Genomic DNA, 22,633 nt, shown 5'->3' on the forward strand with positions numbered 1-22,633 from the left:
AACTGGATGAAACTGCAGCCGCACTTTTAACATAGGCTTCCTAGAAGTTGTAGGCACACAAATTTTGGTTATTGATATTATATGATGTGCGTTGTTCGCTTCACACAAGCTTTTGCAGCGCTAAGGAATTAGAATTATTTACATGTACTATTCATTTAACTAACTTGAAAACTTTTTCATGACACCATTCAAAATTGGCACCGCCTACGACACAACTTTTCGTTTTGGGCCCTAATTTTGCCTGCAGCCGCTGGTTGCACCCCCTGATCTACTTGTTGACATTAGCACGAAACTTGATATTTTATGTATTAGCCATATTTTGTTTTGTTTTTATTTGGGGACAAATTGTTTAATAATTTAAGAACAATGATAACTCAAATATCAATGTGATGATAGAAATATTTGAAATCGCATATTCTAGAGCAGAGGTGTGCAAAGTGCTGCCCGCGGGCCAAATGCGGCCCGCGAGGGGGAAATCGTGCGGCCAGCGGAGAAGTGCAAATTTTGAAGGGTGTGTGGCCAGCTAAACTATTTTTTAATTTAGTTTGATCTGTTTCCCTTTGCGCTGCAAAGATTATATTTGAGTCCAATTTATTATCTATGTCTATGACTTTACAACGTCCTAACATCGAAGCGAACAACACGATTCACAAAGCTGTCACTTGCCGAGCAGCGAACATTTAAATGAAAATACGGAGCAGACGCTAATGAATTTATTACAACGGGCAATTGAAGATTAGTCAACTGGAAAGCAGTTTGAAAAAATTCAATATTAAGAGAAAAATGAGATACAAAAGCTAAATGAGTTTTGGTAGCCTATCAGTTAATTTTGTTTAAATCTAATCTAGAATAAGATTTGACAGCAAAGTATTTGTAAATGAATCTTGGCGTATTATACCGAGAACATCTCAACCAAGATAACTTTCCACATTTGAAAAAAGTCATGGCTTCAAACATGGCACTTTTGGGTTACATATTTTTTACTAAAATGGACGTTATATCGAATTGCTAGCACTTCCTTTTAAGCAAATTTGGATAAAAGTAGTTGGGAAAAGAATCCTGCAGCAAATTTCTCATTGATTTTGTTTAAATTGGGTGTGACAATATATTTGAATTATAGTTTTAAGAAATTTATGCGTTTTAACTCATTATTCCTGCAAGAACCTTTTATGATGACGACATGAGTTCAATAACAAAAAGACTCTATTTTGTGCATGCAACTAATAGAAAGCCCATGTTAAGTGAAGGTGCGGCCCGCGGTTTCACCCAGTTATTGATATTTGGCCCGCCTGCGAAAAAGGTTGCACACCCCTGTTCTAGAGCAAAAGCCATCATGCTATTTAAATACAAGTATATTTGAAACTGTAGAATATTAAAACAATATAAAACGATGTATTTCATGGAAATACAAACCTGTATAATCTCCACTTATCGTGCAGTTTTAATTGATAAATATCTCTGACGGAAAAAACCTCCGCATCAGACATAATCGAGGTTTTCGATTGCGCTTCCTTCAAGTTTTTAACTGCTTTCTTCACAACTTCGCTAGGAAGCTGAAATCCATTTTCATCAACTGTGGGAATGAATGCTGTAATACAACATAACTTTCAATCTGTATACTGCCCTTGTCTAAAAAGCATTTCATAACATCGAGTCTATATTAGATAGAAGGACTACTTGCAATGATCTCAATTAAATCAATTCCTATAATTTATATTTTTGCTGTATAGCTGAATATGTCAAAATACTTATTTAACGTGTACACATTTTGAAACTATCTTTGACAGCAAATTTTCAGCTAATTCGATAATATTTTTGGTAATAATATGAAGTCAATGTCAACTAAGAAATTTATTATTTGACCAGATTATAAACGTTGTTGTACCTCATAAAAAGCAAACACAGGTGTTTATGAATGCAAAATTTCACGCCAAAACATTGTGACACACACGTTATGAACGCGTAGTGAAATTGGAGAAAAATGTATAAAAATACTCCCTATTATGACGCAGCCTATTTTTAGTCTTTAGTCGGTATCAGCAGTATTTCATAACTGGAAAAAAGTGATTAGGACAAATAATTCCATGACAAGATTTATTTGAGTGTGCCAGATGTCTAAAATACGGCGTGGCCATTAAAAAGGAACATATCCAAAATGTTTTAAGAATTCCCAATTCTACTTTGCAATTAATTCGATTTCAAATATTCTATATGCATTCATCTTACAACAAAATCATGATATGAGTCCATTTGAATTTAGATAATTATGGAAGATATTTGAATTCATGTTAGTCGATTCTTTTCTTTTACTAATTGAGTGTTACTATTTGTGTGTTTTTTTTTTTTGATCTGTTAGCTAATGACTGGATGGTGAATAAATTTCTATCTGTCTGTCCGTCTATCTCCTAATTCTGAATATTGCTATATTTAAGTTCTCCTGATATCCCAAATAACGACTGAATAATTTCGCACATTCCATACTTTTTTAATATTTCAAAATTCTTAGCCTACCTTTGAGAGATTCGAACTTTGCAGAATCCATACTTGCATATGCATTTTTCTGTTGTTTCTTTCTCTTTGTTTCCATATAATCATCCATGTAATCTAAACCAAAGAAAAGATTACAACAACTATTATTACATTTACAGTTTAACTACAGATCTATTTGAATAAGATGCTGATAATTAGAGTGGGAAACTATAATCATGTGAAATACATTTTGCTCATTTATTGTTGCAGATTCATATTTGAAAAAAAAAACTTTGTAAATTGAGAATTTTGACGATTCTTCACTCTTGGTATAAATATTTTCCTGTGAAAGGGTTTAAAAAATACTTACAAACGATGTGAAAAACAGTCATTTCGAAGTCACTAATGGTCACTGACATACCAGGGATAACAAAAAATTCAAATTATTTAGCCATTTAGTTAAAATATAAACATGCCTTCTTCTAATATTCGTCGATCAAGCTCGTAATCTGCTTCCTCTTCTACGTCAGCTTCCTCCATCATTTCAAAATTCTCTTCCCCTAAAATGTAACTCAAATTGACAATGACAGAAAATATATACTATACTATTATAGTATTCAAAACTTGACGTTCGTATTTGAAGGCACTCAGCAAAGTTAGAAATTAATCAAAGGTAACTAAATTTCAATTACGCGTTGCATAGTGGGTGCTTCTATTTTTTTGTAGAATGTTCATGAATTAATCGAATTTTGTCCAAAATATTAATTTTAACGACACAAAATTTTCACAGTAAACAAAAAAAACAATTTTTTATCTATATTGTTTATGCTATCTATATTGTGTTTCATGATGGTGTTATTCTTCATTGAAACAATTATTATACAACTATCAAGACAAAAATGATCATAAAATTATTTGAATCTGTACTAACATACCTGTAGTTCTAGCTCTATTTCCAGAATTTTGCTTTTCGGGTGGTGCAATGTCTACTCCTAGCCAGTGTAGGAGTCCTTCGTCTATAATAAATACAGCAAATAATTTTTTTTAGTTTGAAGAAAATGAATAAGGAGTTTAACCACAAAATAGCTATTAAATGCAATGCTTACATGAATTTGGTTGCAACTGTCTGAGATGTCTATTGTCGTCAACTTGTTTCAACGAGTCGAGATTAAGAACAACACGAAGTGAGTATTCGAGTCGGTTGATATTGTCCTGAAATGTTTCTTCAAACTCTTTCATTTGTCCTGTGATTAAGATATATAAAAAGTGATATGCAAATTAAGACAGCAGTTTGTTCGTGAACTAAGTAAGTTCATTTTTTGATTTTTGCTAACCTTTTTCCACACTCAAAATATACACGCAATTGTAGTACAACAATTTTAAATAGGTCAGGGATATGTTGCTTGATTTAAAGTTCGAAAAGTTTTTAGCTTTTTGATTTTGAAATCGAATTTTATTGTGATTTAATTTGATTCAGGCAATTTTTTATTCAAGAAGATGTCAATGGTATTTACAGAACTATTAGAGTAATCCAGGAGAAGATTATACCCATGTGCCAAATAGTCAAATAAAATTCGTTCATTGTTTGAGAATCTCTCAGAATGCGACCATTTAAATATACCAACACCAAAAAATGAAAACAAATGGTTTACAAAAAGTATGCAAATGCATAAATATATAACAAATACTGTATCACATAATTCAAGTTATTTAGTGTATTTTTGCTTTCTTCAGACCGTTCAAAACAACTCCCACAAAAATAATTCAGACCAAATGGTACCACAAATTACTTGGGTTTATAGAGTAGACGATGACAATGAATATTACAAAATAATAATAATCCTCTAGTCTATTGTGATACATAAATAAGAATGATAGACACTCTAAGTCTAAGATATTCCACTTACTGAATACTTTTCCTATGGCAGCGCCTACCATCCCCTTCCTCCCTTTTGCTTTTTTTCTATCTCTTGCACTTCTTAGGGAGAATTGCTTTATAGCTTCGTTTGCACATCTTCCTCCAACGCGAATGATACTCTTCGTTCCACCACAGAACTTAGCAATTCCTTCCACAAATTGATCAAGCGCATGGTTTGTGTAACAGACAACTAATATTGGTGAGTTTATTTTTGACTCTTTTGGTTTTCTCAACATAGAACGACCGTGACACCTTTCATGATAAAAAAGAGAGAAGTCGCTTTAATTACCAGATGGATTACTTCTGGAATGTGCATTTGTTAATTTGCCCTTTTCTTTCTCATTTACTACCAATTGCTTTGAAAATTTCAGGATTGAACATTTTATTTTTCAATAAAAGTTTATTATTTTTATTTATGTCGAAACTATATATGTGATTTTTTTTTCACTTCGAAATTTTGTGTGATGACCTCTTCAAAATTAATAAATATATTTGACCGTACCGTACAGTGGAATAGGTAAGGTGCTGTGAGAACTACTCCTTCTTTTTGGCTTTCGTGTCCATATATTTGCGCATTGCTCTTTTATTTATTTTAATAATTATCCGTCATTACTGGCTATATCAGTACGATGCAATCCTTCCGGTTAGGGTTAGGTGTAAAAATATAACGAACTGCCAAAATCATTCTATGAGTTTTGAAATCATGAGTTCCAATCGATTTATCTAACTCATATAAATATAAAATATACTCATCTTACCATTTTGATTTGTTTGTCAACAGGACTTTCATAATTTCCAGACCAACGTGGGTTTTTCCTGTACCCGGAGGTCCTTGAATAATTGCGAGTTCTTTTGTCAGAGCGAGTTTTAATGCCTCCTTTTGTGTTCCGTCAAGTGACAATTGTTCAGATGTTGGCCATTTCTCGTCCAAAACTCTTACACTAGCTGTACCAGCTGAGTATTAAAAAATTCAAAACTAATTGTAGTCAGCTATGTCAATAAATTGTAAGGAATAGAAACTAGATAGCGATTGGAGACCGCCGACATATCGATCTTCCACATGTTCCCTTCGCTCTGACTCAATAGCGACACCGTGTGTCTCATCAATAAATAAATATTAACTCGCTAATTATACGACATAATTCATCCAATATCAATAGGCTTCTGGTCCGAGATATGATGAATGCACATGCAAAATTTGGACTTCGCTTTCGTGAGATATCGCGTAACATACGAAAGTGTTCAACAGACAAATACCTATCAACCTATACTTACCGATCGAGATCGATAAGTAATGACGATCTAGTGTTGTGATTAATAAAAATAGTTGAAGCTTCTGGCGCTTCTTTTTCTCATTCTCCCTAAATCTTACGGCAGTATATTTGTACAAAATATTAAACCAAGCAATGTTCGTTTTCTCCAAATAAATCGTTATGTAATGCACCTGTCACTTGTATTCCATATGAAACGTTTTTTCCAGCTACTGATGGTCTTAAATATTCTGGAGCGTGTACATCGCTTGAGCACTTGACTATGTATCTCTCCAGTGGAATGCGACGCATTTCTGTTAAAATTTTAATGGTGTTGTTAACAAGAGAGCTATGCTCAAATATATGGACACGTAGAGTCACATAATTTTGATGACGTCATAGCGAGAAAAAAAGGAATAGCCTTCTGGAGAAAAATTTTATCTTTAACCACTGAAAATTTCAAAGCAATTGGTTCAGTATTCGAAGAGAAAAGCGATTTCTTTAAAACGTGTTGACGGAGACAAATAATAACAATAACAACAAAATTTTGAAACGATCGTTATGTCCACTACGTGTCCAATAATTGCGCTGTGTCCTGAGCGTTAATATATAACGTAATTTTATTCAACTAAAAATACTTTTTTTTATTTCTGTCAGCGATCCGAGATAATGTGTAGACACTAAAATTTGAATGTGTTTGACTTCACTGCCGGGTAGCGGTTTGCCATCCCTGGTATTATTGAAACAGGAAACACAATACAGGAAAAGAGTATTTCTCGAAACGTACCACATAAACAAACAATGAGAAAAATTCGTTGAAATATAAAAAAACAACCTTCCTGTTTATAAATTGTTACAAATCGTTTAGAAAACCCCGTGCTTGTTGAAAGTGTGTGTGTGTTTGTAGTGTAACAATTGCTACACTACACTAAGCAAACCCGACTGGAAAACCTTGACCTACAAGTAAAAGCAAATACCTTTTAAAGCTTCAAGAACATGCTTATATGCCTCAAAATAAGCTTCGGACTCGACCATTGTATGATGCAGATGAAAATCAATGCGAGATCCAATCTCTGAAATTAAAAGTTCGATGAAAAACACGATGACGTGAAAGCAGGCTTTTTCTGGCCCATCTCATCCAATAGCAATTTATACCCGTCCCATACCATCTCATGGGACGTTTCACATGGACAGGCCCAGGAATTTCCACGGAAATCCAATTCCCATAGACAACCATGCCGGTGTCTTACCACAAAATAAATAATTGATGTAGGTATGTGAAAAATGAGACTAAAATACATTTAAAGGCCAAAAATAGTATGAAGACTAGAGTTAGATACCACGGAAAAGACTACTATCCCATCTGAAATACTGCTGTGTGCTGTCCCATCCCATAGGATGTTCATGCATGTAAAGCCTGCCTATGACTTCGAGTAAATTCGAGTGGCCACGCTTCTCAAGATGGTCTGGTAAGTTGTAATCAGTGTTAACTCTAAGCAAATTATGAGTGCGAAAGTGCTTCGCAGTCGAAAAAAAAAGTGCGAAAGTGCTTTTGCCGATTTTAACAAGTTAGGTGCCCTAGCCTTTCATATAACCCATTTAAAACGGCATAGATACTCGAAAAAGCGCTCCTCCGGTTAATATTATGAATTAAAGAGAAGAGCCTTTTCGTTAACCGAGTTTCCTTTAAGCGAATTCATGTTTAATTAAAACAAGCGAATCGGCAACGAAATGACATCTGCTGACATCTGCTAACACCTGCCGCGGACAAAACTCTCATGCAATGTATCACCGTGTCAGTTGCTTACTCGCGTAAACAGCAAAGACTTTCACATTTGTTACTCCTTCCATCTAACAGACACGAGGCAGGCTGGAAACCATATTAGTTACAGGGTGGATCGTTTATACAAATCCCGTGCAAAATAATCCCCCCCCCCCCCAAATATAAATAGCAATCAACTAATTAGGGTTAGGTGCGCTGGAAATTCAACTTTTCGATTTATCCCTAAACTTAATCTGATAATTATTAATTTGTGATTTTGAACCACTTTGAAAGTCGCCGCCAACCGCTGTTTTAAAAGATAGGTTAACCTATCTTCCCTCCGAAATATTACGCAGGATACTCCCCTGTTTTAGGAGATAGGTTGACCTACTTTCTTTTCAAACTTTTTTCTCCCAAATATTACACAAGATCACTTTGAAAATCCTCCCGTTTCATGAGCTAGCGTGACCTAATTTCTCATTTACATTTATATTATACTATTTCAGAGCTTACCCAAAGACAAGTAATTTTTAAATGTCAAAATGCCTTGGTTTGCGTGCGAGTTAGTTTGAATCGAGCAGAAAACATCATATATTGGCAAAATGTTTAGTAATGTCATGTACTTTCAGCATTCATAAATAGCACTCTTTGTAATGCTGCTGACCTAGTATTAAATATTCGCATCACAACGCCACTTGTGAGGTTTCCATATATTTCAATTACACTAATAGGAACGATGACACCAAAGAGTTTTCTTTTGCGAAGGTACACTAAATATAACAAGGGTGATTCTTGAGAAAAACATGAATATAAAAAATAAACGAATGATATGATAGTGAATCCCAAATAATTTTGAGAGTGTCTCGAAGTGCCAATCCATTTGATAAATAATTTTTATTTGACCACATGAACGCTGATATCCTGAAAATTAATGTTGAAAGAAAATTACGCATTCTCAGATATCGGACATCCAGTCACGATATTCAATCTTCATATGCACAAATCTCACATTAATAGTAATTGCTACCCAAGTTTGTAAAGTTTAGAAACCAACAAACAGAAAATAACTTATCCTAAAACACAATTAAAATTCAGTCGGCAATAAATTCGTCGCCATGACGATGCCATACAAAACAAAAAAGATTTGGTCGCAAGAGTTACGTGAGATGACTGCCGTTGTTTTTTAAGCAAAATGTAAAAAAAATTATAATTAATAAACGGGAGTTACGACGCCCTTTACACATCGTGTGTATTAAACTTCCCTGGTAAGTACTATTATTATTGTACCTAAACACCTGTTGGAGTATTTCGGACAATTTCGAATTTAAAATAAATGAAAACCCGACATATAATAAAGACGCAATAGTAAAATGAACATTTATTGAAAAAGTTATTATTTAAGAAAGACAACATGATCGTACAATTCCGCCAAAACCTCGATGTTCGCAAGTGAAATGATAAATAAATACTTCCCTGTATTCGATCAATTAACTTTAGCGTATCGTTGTTCTGTCAACAAACAGCCGGGTGCAAAATATTTCCGTCCTGTGATATGCTCACAAATATTCTCGATATTAATATCATACCCTCGCGTATGTACTTTCTATTAGCTCTTTAGTGATCCCTTCCATCCTTGGCCAAGTCATGTTTCGAATATGTGAACATTTTATTCGACCATACATGGCCGGCAGGATGTTAAAATTGTAAACAAGAGAGAGGTAAAATCAATCGCGAATTTCGTTATAACGGCTCGTTTACGAATTGTTGCGCCTGTTATCGTCGAAAATGATTACATTTGTTGTATTTTGAGGCATTTAATCAGTCACATCATCAAAATCGTCAAGTGAGATCTTGAAATTGCAAATTCCGTAAATAAAATTGTGAATTATTCGGTAACGAATTCAGCTTTAATGACCGTCGGGGTATTGTTTTGTTGAAAATTATTATTAATGTGAGAGCGCCAAAAACATACAGTCCATACCGATGCGACTGCAATTTATATGGTCGCAATTGGTGTGGCGCGTTTATTAATAGTGTAAAATAAATTAAACGAATATCAATTATAACCAAGCCTGTCAGCGTGTTTATTTTCTGTGGGCAGGAATCGTAAAATACCATCTTGAGACAAATTCACTTCTATTATAAAATCTTAATTTTCAGTTATTATCGTTATACAAATAACGTCCCCCACACTATTCCAAACGTGTGTCGAGCTTGAACGACAGGAACAGATTCATCGACGACCTTAATTAGGGAAAATATGTATTTTATTGGGAATGCAAAATAAATGAAACAAAACGCATTATTTTGTGATATAACTCTGTATTTTCGGAAACGGGTTGCCGTGAACGGTAAAATTTGATCTAAATTAATCGCAAAAATGTTTTACTTTAAATGCAACAAAACACATTTTCGCGATATAACCTTGTATTTTCGGAAACGGGTGTAGTGAAAAGTAAAATATGATCTAAATTAATCGCAAAAATGTTTTATTTTAAATGTAACAAAACACATTTTTCGAGATACAACTGTATTTTCGGATACCGGGTGTCATGGAGAGTAAAATATGATCTGAATTAACCGTAAATAATGTTTCATTCCAAATATATCATAACGCATTTTTTGCGATATAACTTTGTATTTTCGAAAACGGGGCGTCACAAAAATTATTAATCTAATGTTTTATCTATCGTCTAACTAACGTCTGGAACACATCATTTTCGGGGAGAACTCTAGCCCGCGAAACGTCATTTAATTTGAAAAAAAAAAGAATGTTTCACGCATTTTAAAACGGAAAATCACCAGTAAGTGGACAGGGATTCAACCCTCCGGATTCAGTATTCTATATCCCCCGTGCCAGAACTTTCTGAAGAATGGAACAAAGAACCCGTCAAACCGCCGCGGAATAAGGGGAGTATTTTTTGCACTAATAATTAGGGCGTGACAATATCAAAATCGTCAAGAAACTGGTGAATTTGCAAATTCCATAAATAAAATTGTGAATTGCTCGGTAACATTTTAGCTATAATTGTCGCCGGGGTATTGTTTCGTTGAAAACACGTTGAAACTTGAGGGAATTAGTTACAATTAGCGCCTGACCTCTATTAAGCACTCGAGCACTCGAAAAAAAAAGCACTCGAGCCCAATCTTTTCAGCATTAAGTCGCATACGTAAAATATCCTGTAAAAGAAGTGCTGTTCATTAACGTCATCTCGTCTTATGACCACGCAGAAATGCCTTTATAGCCGAATTATTCGATCACTATTTCAAACCAATATTCAGGATTGGCACAATTTCAGATTTGCGAAGTTTATCACCATAGAAATACAGGAGAAAGTTAATTATCGTCTTTATAAAATTTCTGCATCACGGTATGGACAATAATATTACCATTCGCATAAAATTGGGACGGTAAATTTACAAATCTTGATAGGTAATATTAAAGCCAACGCAAATGTTAATTTGAGTCCTCAATGTCTTCAACATCTGTTGCCGATGTGAACGAACGGGTAAACCCGAAATATAAAACTTCGATGTCCGCCGACCCACAAGAATTCATATTTGTAAAAAAGAGAGGGCGGGAATATAGATTACCCAAAACCTGGATATCGCCGCCAAAACAATCGGTGACAAGAACATTTAGCGATTACAACGGAATTAACCAGTAAAAAGGCTTTGTTGCAGATTTTTTAATGTTTTCACCATGTTTATTTGGTACTCCTTAAAAATATTCGATTCAAAAAAATATTGAATTTTGCCCACCCGTCCTCGCATATCAATGAGAAATAGTTGTGTAAATATCGCAAAATTCCGGAAAATGCCACGTCCTTTCAACATTGTGATTACAATAAAATGGCAACACTTAATGGTATTTTGTGAATTTGTTGAATTTGCAAATCTGTGACATGCTGCTAAAAGTTTCGTCTGATTTGAAAATCGTGCAGTTCGGTCACAATTCATCCAAAGTGACTATAACACGTTACTAACACTTTTATAGTCATTTTGAATTCATCGATATCATTGATAGTCACATGACCACTCTGTTCAAAGAAATGCCCCGAGAGCGTTTTTTGCCGGAGAAGCGGAATCGGGTGTGCTTGTATAATAATCATATTATAAACAAGAATTTTGCCGTTAATGCAAAAGCTATGTCTGCATCTCATAGGTTAGAATTCCGGTAAATATCGTTATGATATGCAGAACTGAGTTACAAAAGTACTAGTATGTTACTTATTTGTCAACTTAATACTCGAAAATATTTGTTAACTTTGAATTTTTATTCCATTCAAAATCGGAAAAAAGTGCTATTTCTCTTCAAAATCGGAAAAAAGTGCTATTTCGCAGTCCCTAAAAAAAGTTGCGAAAGTGCTTCGCAATTTTCGCAAAAAAGTGCGCTAATAGTGAACACTGGTTGTAATACAATATTTATTTGATGAACGTATATATAAGATATGGCATACTGATGGATGACTCGACCTAATATTTTGTGAATGCGTGATTTAAATACACAATCGAAACCTGATTCCATTTCCAAGCCATGATCTAGTTGAGATGCTTCATCCTGTTTTTTATCTTCTCGAACAAATTCAACCCATATATATCCTTGTTCAAGATCTTCTGGATTTCTATCAGCCACAACGGCAAATAATATGTGATCCTAAAAACGGTTATAACAAGTAGTTTTGTGTTGGTATCTTCCGGCTTTTAAAAACGGATAAAATTGAGACATCTTTTAGATCTTTTATTCTTGACTTTTTCCCCAGTGCTTTAAAAATTCAATTTCAAATAAGGGTTACTTTTGCAGCCAAGCTTAGCATCATACCCAGCTGCTGACCCAACTAGAGACTCTGCCCTGGTCGCCTAATGTTAATAATAATTTGCTTAACGATAGTTTAATATTGTAAAACTGAGCAAGGTTTATATAAAACGCTCATACTTTATCATTCAATTCCAAAATTGATAGCAAAACGAAAAAAACAAAGAAAAAGCTAAAAATGTCTCTATATTATAAACAGTCGTGAACAGGCCCACTGGTATTAACCTACCAAAAGACACATTAGTAATATTTGCCAAAACATATAAATATGAATGAAAGAAAGATAGGTTTGAGATAGGTTTTTTAGGTGTAGTTCATTGTGAAAAAAGAACGTAATACGAATTTTTTTAACAACGAGATAGGTGTAGCTTCACTTTGTTTAAAATCCACAAAACATCCATAACATATCTGACTGGAACTTCGTTTAACGAATTTGTTATTTTATGGCAATATGGATTGGTTGTTGTACGATGAATAGAATGAAATATAGGATTTCGACTACCGTACAGCTCTAGTACACTGAAAGTCTCAACAACGGACTATTGCGTTTATAACAGAATTTAGGTTAATACAACGATTTGTTTAATCATTTCTCATACATTTTTGTCGTAGAACAAATAGTTACATAGATTATGTAATATTTACACATCTCACAAAACAAAGTACGAACATAAAAAAATACGACCGCCATGAATAAGGACAAAATACCTTGAAATTATCGTATGAAAGACACAGTAAATTTCCCTGAAGTAACCTTTTTGTGTTTCTCCATCTTATTTTCTGTAGTGATTCTGTACTGAAGTGGAGACGATGAAGAACTCCTACATAAAATGACGTAACAATTTAAAAAATTTAGCGTTCCATGAGGTTCCAATGGACTGAATCGACTTTTATGCTCTACATTTGGAGTTTCACACTTTCCGAGAATAGCGCGCTATTTGGAAGTAACGCATGGGATCACAGCTTACAAAAGTTTTCGACATACCCAACCCCAATATGTGACCTTATGTCGTGGTGTTGTCCTAAATTAAATATTTTCCTCAGTAAATAAATGACGATAGTTATTTGTTCATTGCAACAGAGACTAATGAGACTGAAGAAGACTAAGCTTACCTTTTCTTGAAGGTTTCACAAATTCAATTTTAACGTCGGTGTATACTTTAACGTTACGATTACTACCACCTCCAACAGCTAAATTTTCTGAAATAAAACAAATAATATGTTAATAAGTTGCACAGAGTCACGATATGTATCGGTATGACTTTATTTACGAACATGAACACGAAGACCAAAACGAAGTAGTACAGGTATGCAATTTTTCACACTAAACCGCACAATCAAAATGAAGGCGGAATCGCCACAGGGTGCCAATGTTCTCAATTTTGATGGAGTCATCGCACACAAAAAATGAATCCCATAGGGCCCAGAGAAATATTTAAAATAAATAAAAGTAATAGCCTTATAGCGAAATATACAATCTTTTAACAACTGAAAATTTTAAAGAAATTGATCTTAAAAAATTTCCATAACAACAAGAAAAGAAGCAATAACAACAACAACAACGACACGATATCAGGATGATCAATAGGTACACTTTGCGTTCAATAAACCTTGGAATTTATTACTTTAGTACTGTATATACTAAAGTACTTTCAGTTCATATGTGTCAAAATGTTCAAAGAATACCAGATTCCACCCATCCAGTATAAGTCGAACGAACCATTGAAAGAGTAACCAAATGGAATGTTAGCTTTGCTCATTATACAAATTTCCAGGTCGCAAAAACTGAATTTTGAAGCACAACGAAGTTACATATGAAAACCTTTACCCGATATCAGTGCGATTCCTTCTCGAAGTGGTCTAATGTAATCTTCTCGCAGAAGTCTGTATTGAACATCCAAATAGTGATCCATGCTAAATATATACAAAGAGTTTCACAACTTTTTTAACAGTCTCATAATGGATCTCAATAATCATTCAAACTGAGATTCAAATTGACACAAGATTTAAAGCACCAAACAAGGCAATGCAGTCCCCCAGTTTCCCAATTTTTCAAATGAGCCTGCATTAACTTACTCTTGATAAGCTCCACCAATCAAATTACATCGGACGAAAGGTTCTGCATCTTCTCGCAAATCTTCCGGTCTCGGTATCACAGGGATATGCCGAAAATCGTCTGGCGGGGCCAATAAATGGGCATCGTCCAATTGCATTTCCCGTTTCCGTGTAGATCTAAAAAATATCAAGCATTGCTGTTTACATATAAAACCTTTATCGTACGTAGGAATAAAAAGAAAATGTCGTCTAATACTAATAATGCCTTGCCTAAACCTAGTGGTTGTTATAAAAGTGTCTGGCTTAACTGATGGCATCGCATATTGAAAATCTTGTGTCCACCCGGGATAATAAATTGAGTAGGCAATGCTGAAATGGAAAATCTCCGATCCTCTTAAAATATAGTACTTCATTACTAACAGTTGAGAATCGGATAAAAAACATGAGCAAACTACAAGTAACCGATATCTGCGGTAAATATCAACCTTTCTACTTTGATAGTTTCTTTTTCTTGTATATTCTTGAGAAGAGTTTTTACTTCCTTATAATATTCATCTTCTTTAATAACTGCCAAACCCAATCTGTCTATAACTATGTCAAGAATTGTGAGAGCTAATCCGACCTGTACAAAAATACGAATAAAAATTCAGCTACATTTTGAGAAAGGAAAGTTGACAAGGCGTTGCAATGATATGAAACATCGTAGGCTCTCATCCGTTACGGTTATACTATAAGTTAGTGGTCTCGGAGGTAAGAAAGTTGGAATATGATGGTTCCGGAGGGTAAAGATGTATTCTTCAACTTATCCAATCGAGTTATAAGCAAGCAAGCTTTATAATATTGCTACACTGTTCAATACGCTAATTAGCAGTGGTATACAAATAATAATGTGAAAAATAGTAACAAATATCAGCCCATTTATTTGAAGTCCTACAATTTTTCCCAAAATAGCCACTATCACATCACACAAATAGAGTAGTAGATGGGCTTTAATTTATTTATTTTTTCCATACTCTTATTATTTACTCCACTAAAATTCACTCACCTCATCCTCTGTAGATGCTGGTAAAACAGTCAAAAAATTTGCCATCAAACGCAGACAATTTTGCAAATGTATCATTCTGTTATCTTCACCTCTGCTGCTGTAATATTAATTGTACATATTTGATTAAAATATGTTCTAATGAGGTCAGGTGAGACCAATTTCAATATTCCGGGCCGAGAATATCTATATGGGTCGAGGTTATTTCTTTGCGTACTCGAAATATTTATAAAACGTAGAAAACGCATGCGGTCTCTCCGGCATGTAAAAGTTTTAAAGTTTTTCTTGCGGTAAAGCCATTTGGGATACCGACGCAGGTTCACAAATAAATTGATTTTGAAAGATATTAATCTCAAAAATATACTGGTATCCTCACGTACGGATAATTATATGTTTTATTGGCTGTTATTTTATTCAACACGATATTCTATTTTTGAAAAAAGTCGACAACACCGTCCAAAATATTTTTTACAAACTTCCAGCTCAAATATTCACTAACAAATAATATTTCTTAGCCTTTACCTTTCATGTTTCAAAAAATAAAAAATTTCTGTATTGTCAGTATGAGAAATCGGCGCTCGACCGGTTACCAATCAAGTACCGGTACGGGAATAGTTATCCAGTTATATATTTTAGACTCAGAATTGATGGAGATGGAAGCCGTATTTGACAGCGGTTATGCGAACCAGACTACTACTGTGAGAAGACCAGCAACCAGAATCGATTATTATTTACGGGTTTTGAACCTTGTGAACCGGCTGAGTTTAATAGAGGTGCGATAGCAGGCGTGCCCATAAGTCTCAGCACGATGCCCGACAACCGAGTCTCCGCGTCATGATGTTCGTCATACAAGACAATGAATTATCATGTAAGACCAACTTGCGACTCATGTCGGTCAACGAAATTGGAATTGTCTGCAAATTTTTTAAACATATTATTACTAACAAACAGTTAAAAAGTAGCTATGATTTTTTTCTGTTAGAAGTTGATGTAAATTCCCAAAGTGTGGCATAAGAAGGTAAGGGTTAAAAGCGTTTTATCATCGGACGATCAATCTCGTATTATTGCGACTTTACTTTCATCTCAAATTGATATATTGCTTCACATAATAATACATCATCACGATCAAGTTCAAATCATAGTGATTCACCGTGTGTATACAGTTCTTAACGTTGCCTAATTAAGTGGGTAATTTCAAAACAAATATCACAGTATTTGGGGAATTAATCATATAGGCCAACGCGATGGTGAAACAAAGCTTTTGATCGGAATAGCTGGATTACTGGTATTGCAAATAACAAATGTGTGTATTACGATTCATGCATGATTGGCAGCAACAGAATGATGAATCCTTTACATTGCATTATTTGTATGTTAACAATCCTGGTATTTCCAAAATATTCAACTCGGCCGCGAACCGATTTTAAAATTCGACAATGGTATTTACATCAACTATATTATATTTACATTATTACATTTACTTTTTTTTTATATCAAATATCTATAAAACGATAAATTGCCCACGCGGCCAAGGTATGATATATTAATATATATATATTAATTTCGGCTCCAGAAATGTGTGTATCAATATATGGAGGTAACTAATTTTGTTCGCCCACTTTACATCAAGTTGTATAAAGGAACTGAAACCTGGGCATGAGGTATATTTACTTGGCTAACACAGACAGTCCTCGAACTCGTAATAGAACCAAGATAAGGTAAATCGGGATAAAATTATGCCCTAACCTTAATTTCCACCCGAAAATGCGTAAAGGGATTGAATGCTATATCACGGGTATGACTGGGCATGTCAAGGCCAGTTTCGCATTTTTTTTTATTGAAGCCCTTTTTTAATGCAATTCTGTTTTCCTCCTAAGATATTGATAAAGCATGTTTTTTGTTTATTTTGCGTGGATGCTCAGCAAACTGTCTGAATGATGTAATCTATGGTTCCAGTAATTCATGTGTTGAGAGAATTCATTACATTAAAAAAGTCACATACAATTAGTCAATTATACATATTTACCGAGTATACGAGAATTGCTGATGAAATTAGCACTAGTCACGGGGTTCAGCTAATTCCTAATTAAATATTATTCAATTTCAAACAATTATATTACAATCATATGAAGTTAGCCATGTCATTGAATAAATATGTTCAACCGACCGTGAAATAGGTTTCGGTGTCGTTCGCTGGGAAATACGAGATTTAGGAAAGAGGAAATACTGAAATTTTTAAATTTGAGTCGGCGTAATCTAGTGAATCTAGTCTACGCTATTTTACCTTTCTTTGAGAAATCCGTGAATAAACGTGTATGCTTTTGTCAAAAATTGATGTTTCGCCAACAAATTCAATATTTTTGTTACGTGCTCCCTAAGATCATCCGTTTCCGACATTTTCCCACAAACCTTTAATATCATTTGAATCATTCCTGAAAGTCATAAAAAATTTGTATTTGACACTGTAAAAATATTTGCAAATGCACTCATTACAAATTCACTTTTTGCAAGTAAAAGCTTACCATTCCCCATTTGACTTGAGAGTAATTCTTCTAATTCGGAAGAATCCAAGGCAAGAGAGAGAACTATCTCCCGCGGTTCAAAAGTTTCGAGCATTCTCTCCAACTTTTTATAACCAATAAAACGAGGTCTGGCGTTTCCATCTCGACTATAGTCAGTTCATCATGAAAGAGAATGATTATTATGCAATATATTAATAAATTTATATACTTACACATATACACAAGATCCTAAAAAGTAGTGAAGCTAAGTTAGCATACTTAATCCCAAAATGAAGCGTATAGCATATAAAATTGTATTACGTCTAGCTGGCTTATCGGGCCTTGCATTCTTGGGTTCGAAATAGACCCATCAAATACGAGCATGCAAACTAGCACTTTTAGCAAAATTCTTATCAAAAAATTATTATTATATAGTCACGCTAATAACCGAATTGCGTAGGTCATTTTTAGCAGTTTTGATAAAAACGTAAAAAAATTCCTAATGATATTGCTATGCCATTGAGAGTCAATAATTTGCCATAGTTCAATTTTTTCATCGTAGCCGGATTTAAGTTAATTTGTATGACGCAGTCATGTCACGTCATAATGGCGCACTGTGACTTAGGCAGAAAGGTGTCTATGACTAGAGGACATACGCAATTTTGCAACTTGACTATATGTACCAGTCCTAAAAACCAAACAAACCAAAAACGAATGTAATTCTTAGTATATACGATGTCTAATCCCCAAAATAGCTAATCTGTTTCAATTACATTATTTTTTATGTTTAAAAATATATATTTCATCAATATAACACGCTTTGCACATCCACCGAAATAAGACTAAAGTTAAATATAAAGAATAAAACAGCAATGTACCCTTGTATAAAAGCCAACCAAGGTGAATTGGACTCAGACAGTGAATATCACAAGTGTACGCCTTCCTATACTGTAGTATAAATTGAAATTTATAAGCGCAAAGTCAGAATCTGAGATGCGAAAACTCGAAAATCCTTCGCCGAGGTTATTTTTGCCTCTGTGACGTCACAATAGTCCTGCGTTAACCATGATAATTCATTATGACGAAACAATTGAATAAATTTGCATATCATACAAAATCTCTATTTTTATGGATTTCGGAATTCCTAAAATAAAATCTGAGCTAACAGACAGGTGCATTACATAAATACCTATTTTATGATAAACTCAAAACCGCCAAAAATGACCTACACAATTCGGTTATTAGCGTGACGATATGTAATATCTTTCTAATATGACTACACGACGTTTGGTAGAAGTTATTTACTTAAGTTATGGGGTTAATTAATGTTGATAAAACGATAATAAAACATCAGTTTCAAACGTATTTCAAGGCACGCACACATGTGATTAAAAATTAAACCGCCTATGTACTAACTTTGTACTTGATTTTTGATTTTGATTGCGGAACGCCGTCTGTGTTTGTGGATGTCTGGGAACCGAAGGTGTTCTTGATCTAGGGTGGTTTGTCCTTGGTCCCATGCTGACACTCTTTGCAAATTTGCCACTCAAATCCGATGTACTGAATTGAATAACAAATGGCAAAGGTGTTTTTGGGAATAACATTAACAAGAACTTATTATCTCCGATTTAATATTGAGACAAACACCACATCTTCATTCTTCTTCAACAAAATTTATATGGAAGTACTAACTTTGGTCGCGAATTGCCTGCAGTCTGCATGCCCGGATAATGGTGAGTTGCTCTGAAAGGATTTGCGTTTGTTTGTCTTGTGCTTTTTGCAAACTGGTTGTTCATTCCCGACATTCTGAAATGAATATACATGGAGTAGTGTGGATGTTAGTTTAAAGTGAGTTTAACGATATATGAAACCAATGAAATGATACAGCGGTGGTGTTTTTAGCATAAAGTTGCAATCCGGAAATGGTTTTATCATGGATAGGTATTAGTCGAATACATTTGTGATCGTGTTTGGAAGCCCCCTTTTTCAAATCTAGCTAAACAAATGAGCCACAAAATATACCTCATGTTAGGTGGTACCGAACCTGCCCTGTGCGAAGTCCCTCCACTATGTATTTGAAATCCTACACGAGGAACAGCTGATGTCGGTACTCTAGAAAGAGAAGTTAAACTTCAATTGTGATCAATTAAAAAATTGTATTTCAAAGTTTTTTTTGTTTCCCGGTGGGATTCGATATGATCATCGTCGGGTTTTATGTATACCATTGGTTTTATACTTGTTTGCTAAACTTATTAAATGCTCCACACACAAGACGTAGTTCACGTCGACAATGTTCACGGTTAGTCAGAAAGTGACACGTCGTGTTAAAATATGAAATAACGTTTACCTGGTCGGTGTACGACGTGTACGATTTCTACTCCTATTTGAAGTAGAAGACCGCACAGTGTGCGATTCTTGTACACCCGTTGAATAATTTAGTTCATAATATCCATAGTCATCCATTTGAAACAAGGTTCCTTATCTTGCAATAACACAATGTATGGTTCCTTTTACTCTTCTTACTGTTAGGAGTCGTTAAGTATCACAGAAAAATAAAAACAAATTGTTCATATCATATTATATCATATCAAAAAACTACATGAGTTATTAAAATTTACTTCTTCCCCCCCCCCCCCAAAAAAATCGATCGTACCTCTAAGCATAATGTGTGGGTCAGGTAGTGGTATAGAGCTAGATCACTAAGCTATACTCACATTTCAAACCAGAACCGTTATTATTGCTCAATAAACAAACTGCTGTCTGACGTAATAAAGCACATCGCGCCTTATAGCCTGGCGTGCTTTGTAAGCTAAAAACTCAATCCAATAAATATATTGACATATTCTTGCTTTATAAGCCTTACAGTCCGTAAAATACGGTACGCGCTTTATTTTAAATACCGTGGGTATATATTATGAAAATTAGCATGGTCGAAGTTGAAAATGTACGCCCTTTCTGGAATAATATCTTTCAAGTCATATGAAATTGTTTTCGGCATAAATTGATCTCTAAGCGGAAAGAGAAAGAGCGTAAGACCATTACATATCGTATACATATGAATATATACATAAATTCCGTTAAAATTCTTACTAAGACTCTTTATCGATGACTCACTAATCAATAAATACAAATCTCCCCTGCGTCTGCTGAAACATACTAGTGCAAGTTCAGTTGTGCGTGTCCACACACGACATCGATCGACCAGGTCTGACTGAAATCGGAGAACAACGCAGGTGAAACCAAAGTTTCGATGCCAGGGCATCGCTGTATGACGTAATAGATTTCGACACACCTTTTCAATGTTTAACCAAGCTCGGCATATGGATTCGAAAAGCTATAAACTCACCATGTGCTCGAAATTATAATATTGTATCAACTCCTAATACTACAACATAAATAGAGTCTGCTGCTGATCGGTTATTCTGTTTTCTGCCTTCTTTTTCAGAAATCAATGAAATACGATAAAATATATTCGTTATAGCGATTGACCACATAGCAACTTAGTTGTTACAATGTTGCTAAGTATGACCCGTCCAGAACAAAGTTATGTAAACATGAAAGTTTGTTATTAGTTTTGGTTCTTTCTGAGCTGAGACAAAATTGTCTAAAAATGTCTAGAAAAATACAGCCGCGATTTTCGCATCTACCCCAGCTCCTTTAATCCTTTAATTCTTCTTCTTTATTCTGTCACCGTGATCTATTCGATATTTATCGGCGTGGAGTCTACAATTTTCTATCTGTATGTAAATCACTCATGTCAATATGTCCTACGTTATAAACATTGGATTGAGCTTAAATGGGCAGTTTCAACATTCCACTCCAAACATGGCTCTGTAAGGGCATCCCTAATATGCCAGGACCAACTTTATATTTTCGGAGGGGTCTAAACGTTTCTTACATCCTGGAAATTACACAGGATTGAACTGGGAATTTCATCTTCTTTCCAATTCAACCTCGTTTCACAAATGATCAGTTCGAAGTGTACCGGTCGATGGCATCTATGCTTATGCATTTCTGTTTTACGTTACAACATTGTTTTAATCTTTATGAAACTAGGACCACGACGAGAAACTAGAACTAAATAACTTACTCGGCCGGCATTTGTTGAAGCAGTTTTTATGCGAATAGTAGGCGTCAAAAATCCTGAAAAGTATATGGATCAAATTCGTCAAAAATTCCCACGATATTCCACCTTAACATTGATCCTAAGAGCAAAGCGATCACTATGCCACTCCCTTATACACATAATCGCCACTTGCAAGAGAGCGTTTCTCATAAAAAAGCCGTTCAAACCAATTGTAACGATTGATGTTCACGGGCATTCTAGTGTGTATGAGATGTACATGAATGAACAACATCAACATTCCATAATTTTCACATCATGACCTCCGTGTTTCGGGGCCCGATGTGGAACTGATTGCGCGGGGTACATTTTTGTGGAGAAACGCATATTAACTAACAATTAAGCTTTTTCGTGTTATTACCTTTTGCCTAAGAGCAAAATATCGATCGAAGTAACTTTACGAGCCTTGCGTGCACATAATCTATATAATATGATCGGCTACTATTATTGATCAGCCACGGACCTCTTCTAACTTTTGTATGAGTATACCGAAATTAAATGTTTGTTGACACAATTTACTTCTTTCTCATGTTTATTATAGCTTAATTTAAAAGCCTCTGCTCATGAATTTTGCTACAGCGGTATTAACTTTTAAATATTGGATTGGAATTTTCCTTACGCTATCTAATAATTTATACGTAGAATTAGCGCGGGCCCCACTGCGACCATACAGATCACAGCGGACTAAGGCAACCCT

At 34.7% G+C, this 22,633-nt stretch overlaps 1 protein-coding gene across 1 annotated transcript in view; it reads right to left on the reverse strand.

Annotated features, from left to right (window-relative positions):
• Positions 1–20,366, reverse strand: part of LOC120338092 (NFX1-type zinc finger-containing protein 1-like) — a 29,492-nt gene extending 9,126 nt beyond the window's left edge. The window contains exons 1-22 of the mRNA XM_039406027.2: positions 20,161–20,366; positions 19,836–19,925; positions 19,506–19,619; positions 19,230–19,373; positions 17,835–17,980; positions 17,597–17,744; positions 15,316–15,412; positions 14,756–14,892; positions 14,292–14,447; positions 14,044–14,129; positions 13,329–13,415; positions 12,924–13,036; positions 11,918–12,056; positions 6,615–6,710; positions 5,832–5,951; positions 5,146–5,341; positions 4,377–4,639; positions 3,576–3,713; positions 3,405–3,485; positions 2,946–3,029; positions 2,512–2,604; positions 1,414–1,588 (exon numbers count right to left, since the gene is read on the reverse strand). Of these exons, the coding sequence (XP_039261961.2) occupies positions 1,414–1,588; positions 2,512–2,604; positions 2,946–3,029; positions 3,405–3,485; positions 3,576–3,713; positions 4,377–4,639; positions 5,146–5,341; positions 5,832–5,951; positions 6,615–6,710; positions 11,918–12,056; positions 12,924–13,036; positions 13,329–13,415; positions 14,044–14,129; positions 14,292–14,447; positions 14,756–14,892; positions 15,316–15,412; positions 17,597–17,744; positions 17,835–17,980; positions 19,230–19,373; positions 19,506–19,619; positions 19,836–19,925; positions 20,161–20,276 (2,819 nt within the window). The 5' untranslated portion in view covers positions 20,277–20,366. The remainder of the gene's footprint in view (positions 1–1,413; positions 1,589–2,511; positions 2,605–2,945; positions 3,030–3,404; positions 3,486–3,575; positions 3,714–4,376; positions 4,640–5,145; positions 5,342–5,831; positions 5,952–6,614; positions 6,711–11,917; positions 12,057–12,923; positions 13,037–13,328; positions 13,416–14,043; positions 14,130–14,291; positions 14,448–14,755; positions 14,893–15,315; positions 15,413–17,596; positions 17,745–17,834; positions 17,981–19,229; positions 19,374–19,505; positions 19,620–19,835; positions 19,926–20,160) is intronic.
• Positions 20,367–22,633: the final 2,267 nt, after the last annotated feature.

This window comes from Styela clava, chromosome 10 (assembly GCF_964204865.1).
Source record: "Styela clava chromosome 10, kaStyClav1.hap1.2, whole genome shotgun sequence".
Classification (NCBI taxonomy): Eukaryota; Metazoa; Chordata; class Ascidiacea; order Stolidobranchia; family Styelidae; genus Styela; species Styela clava.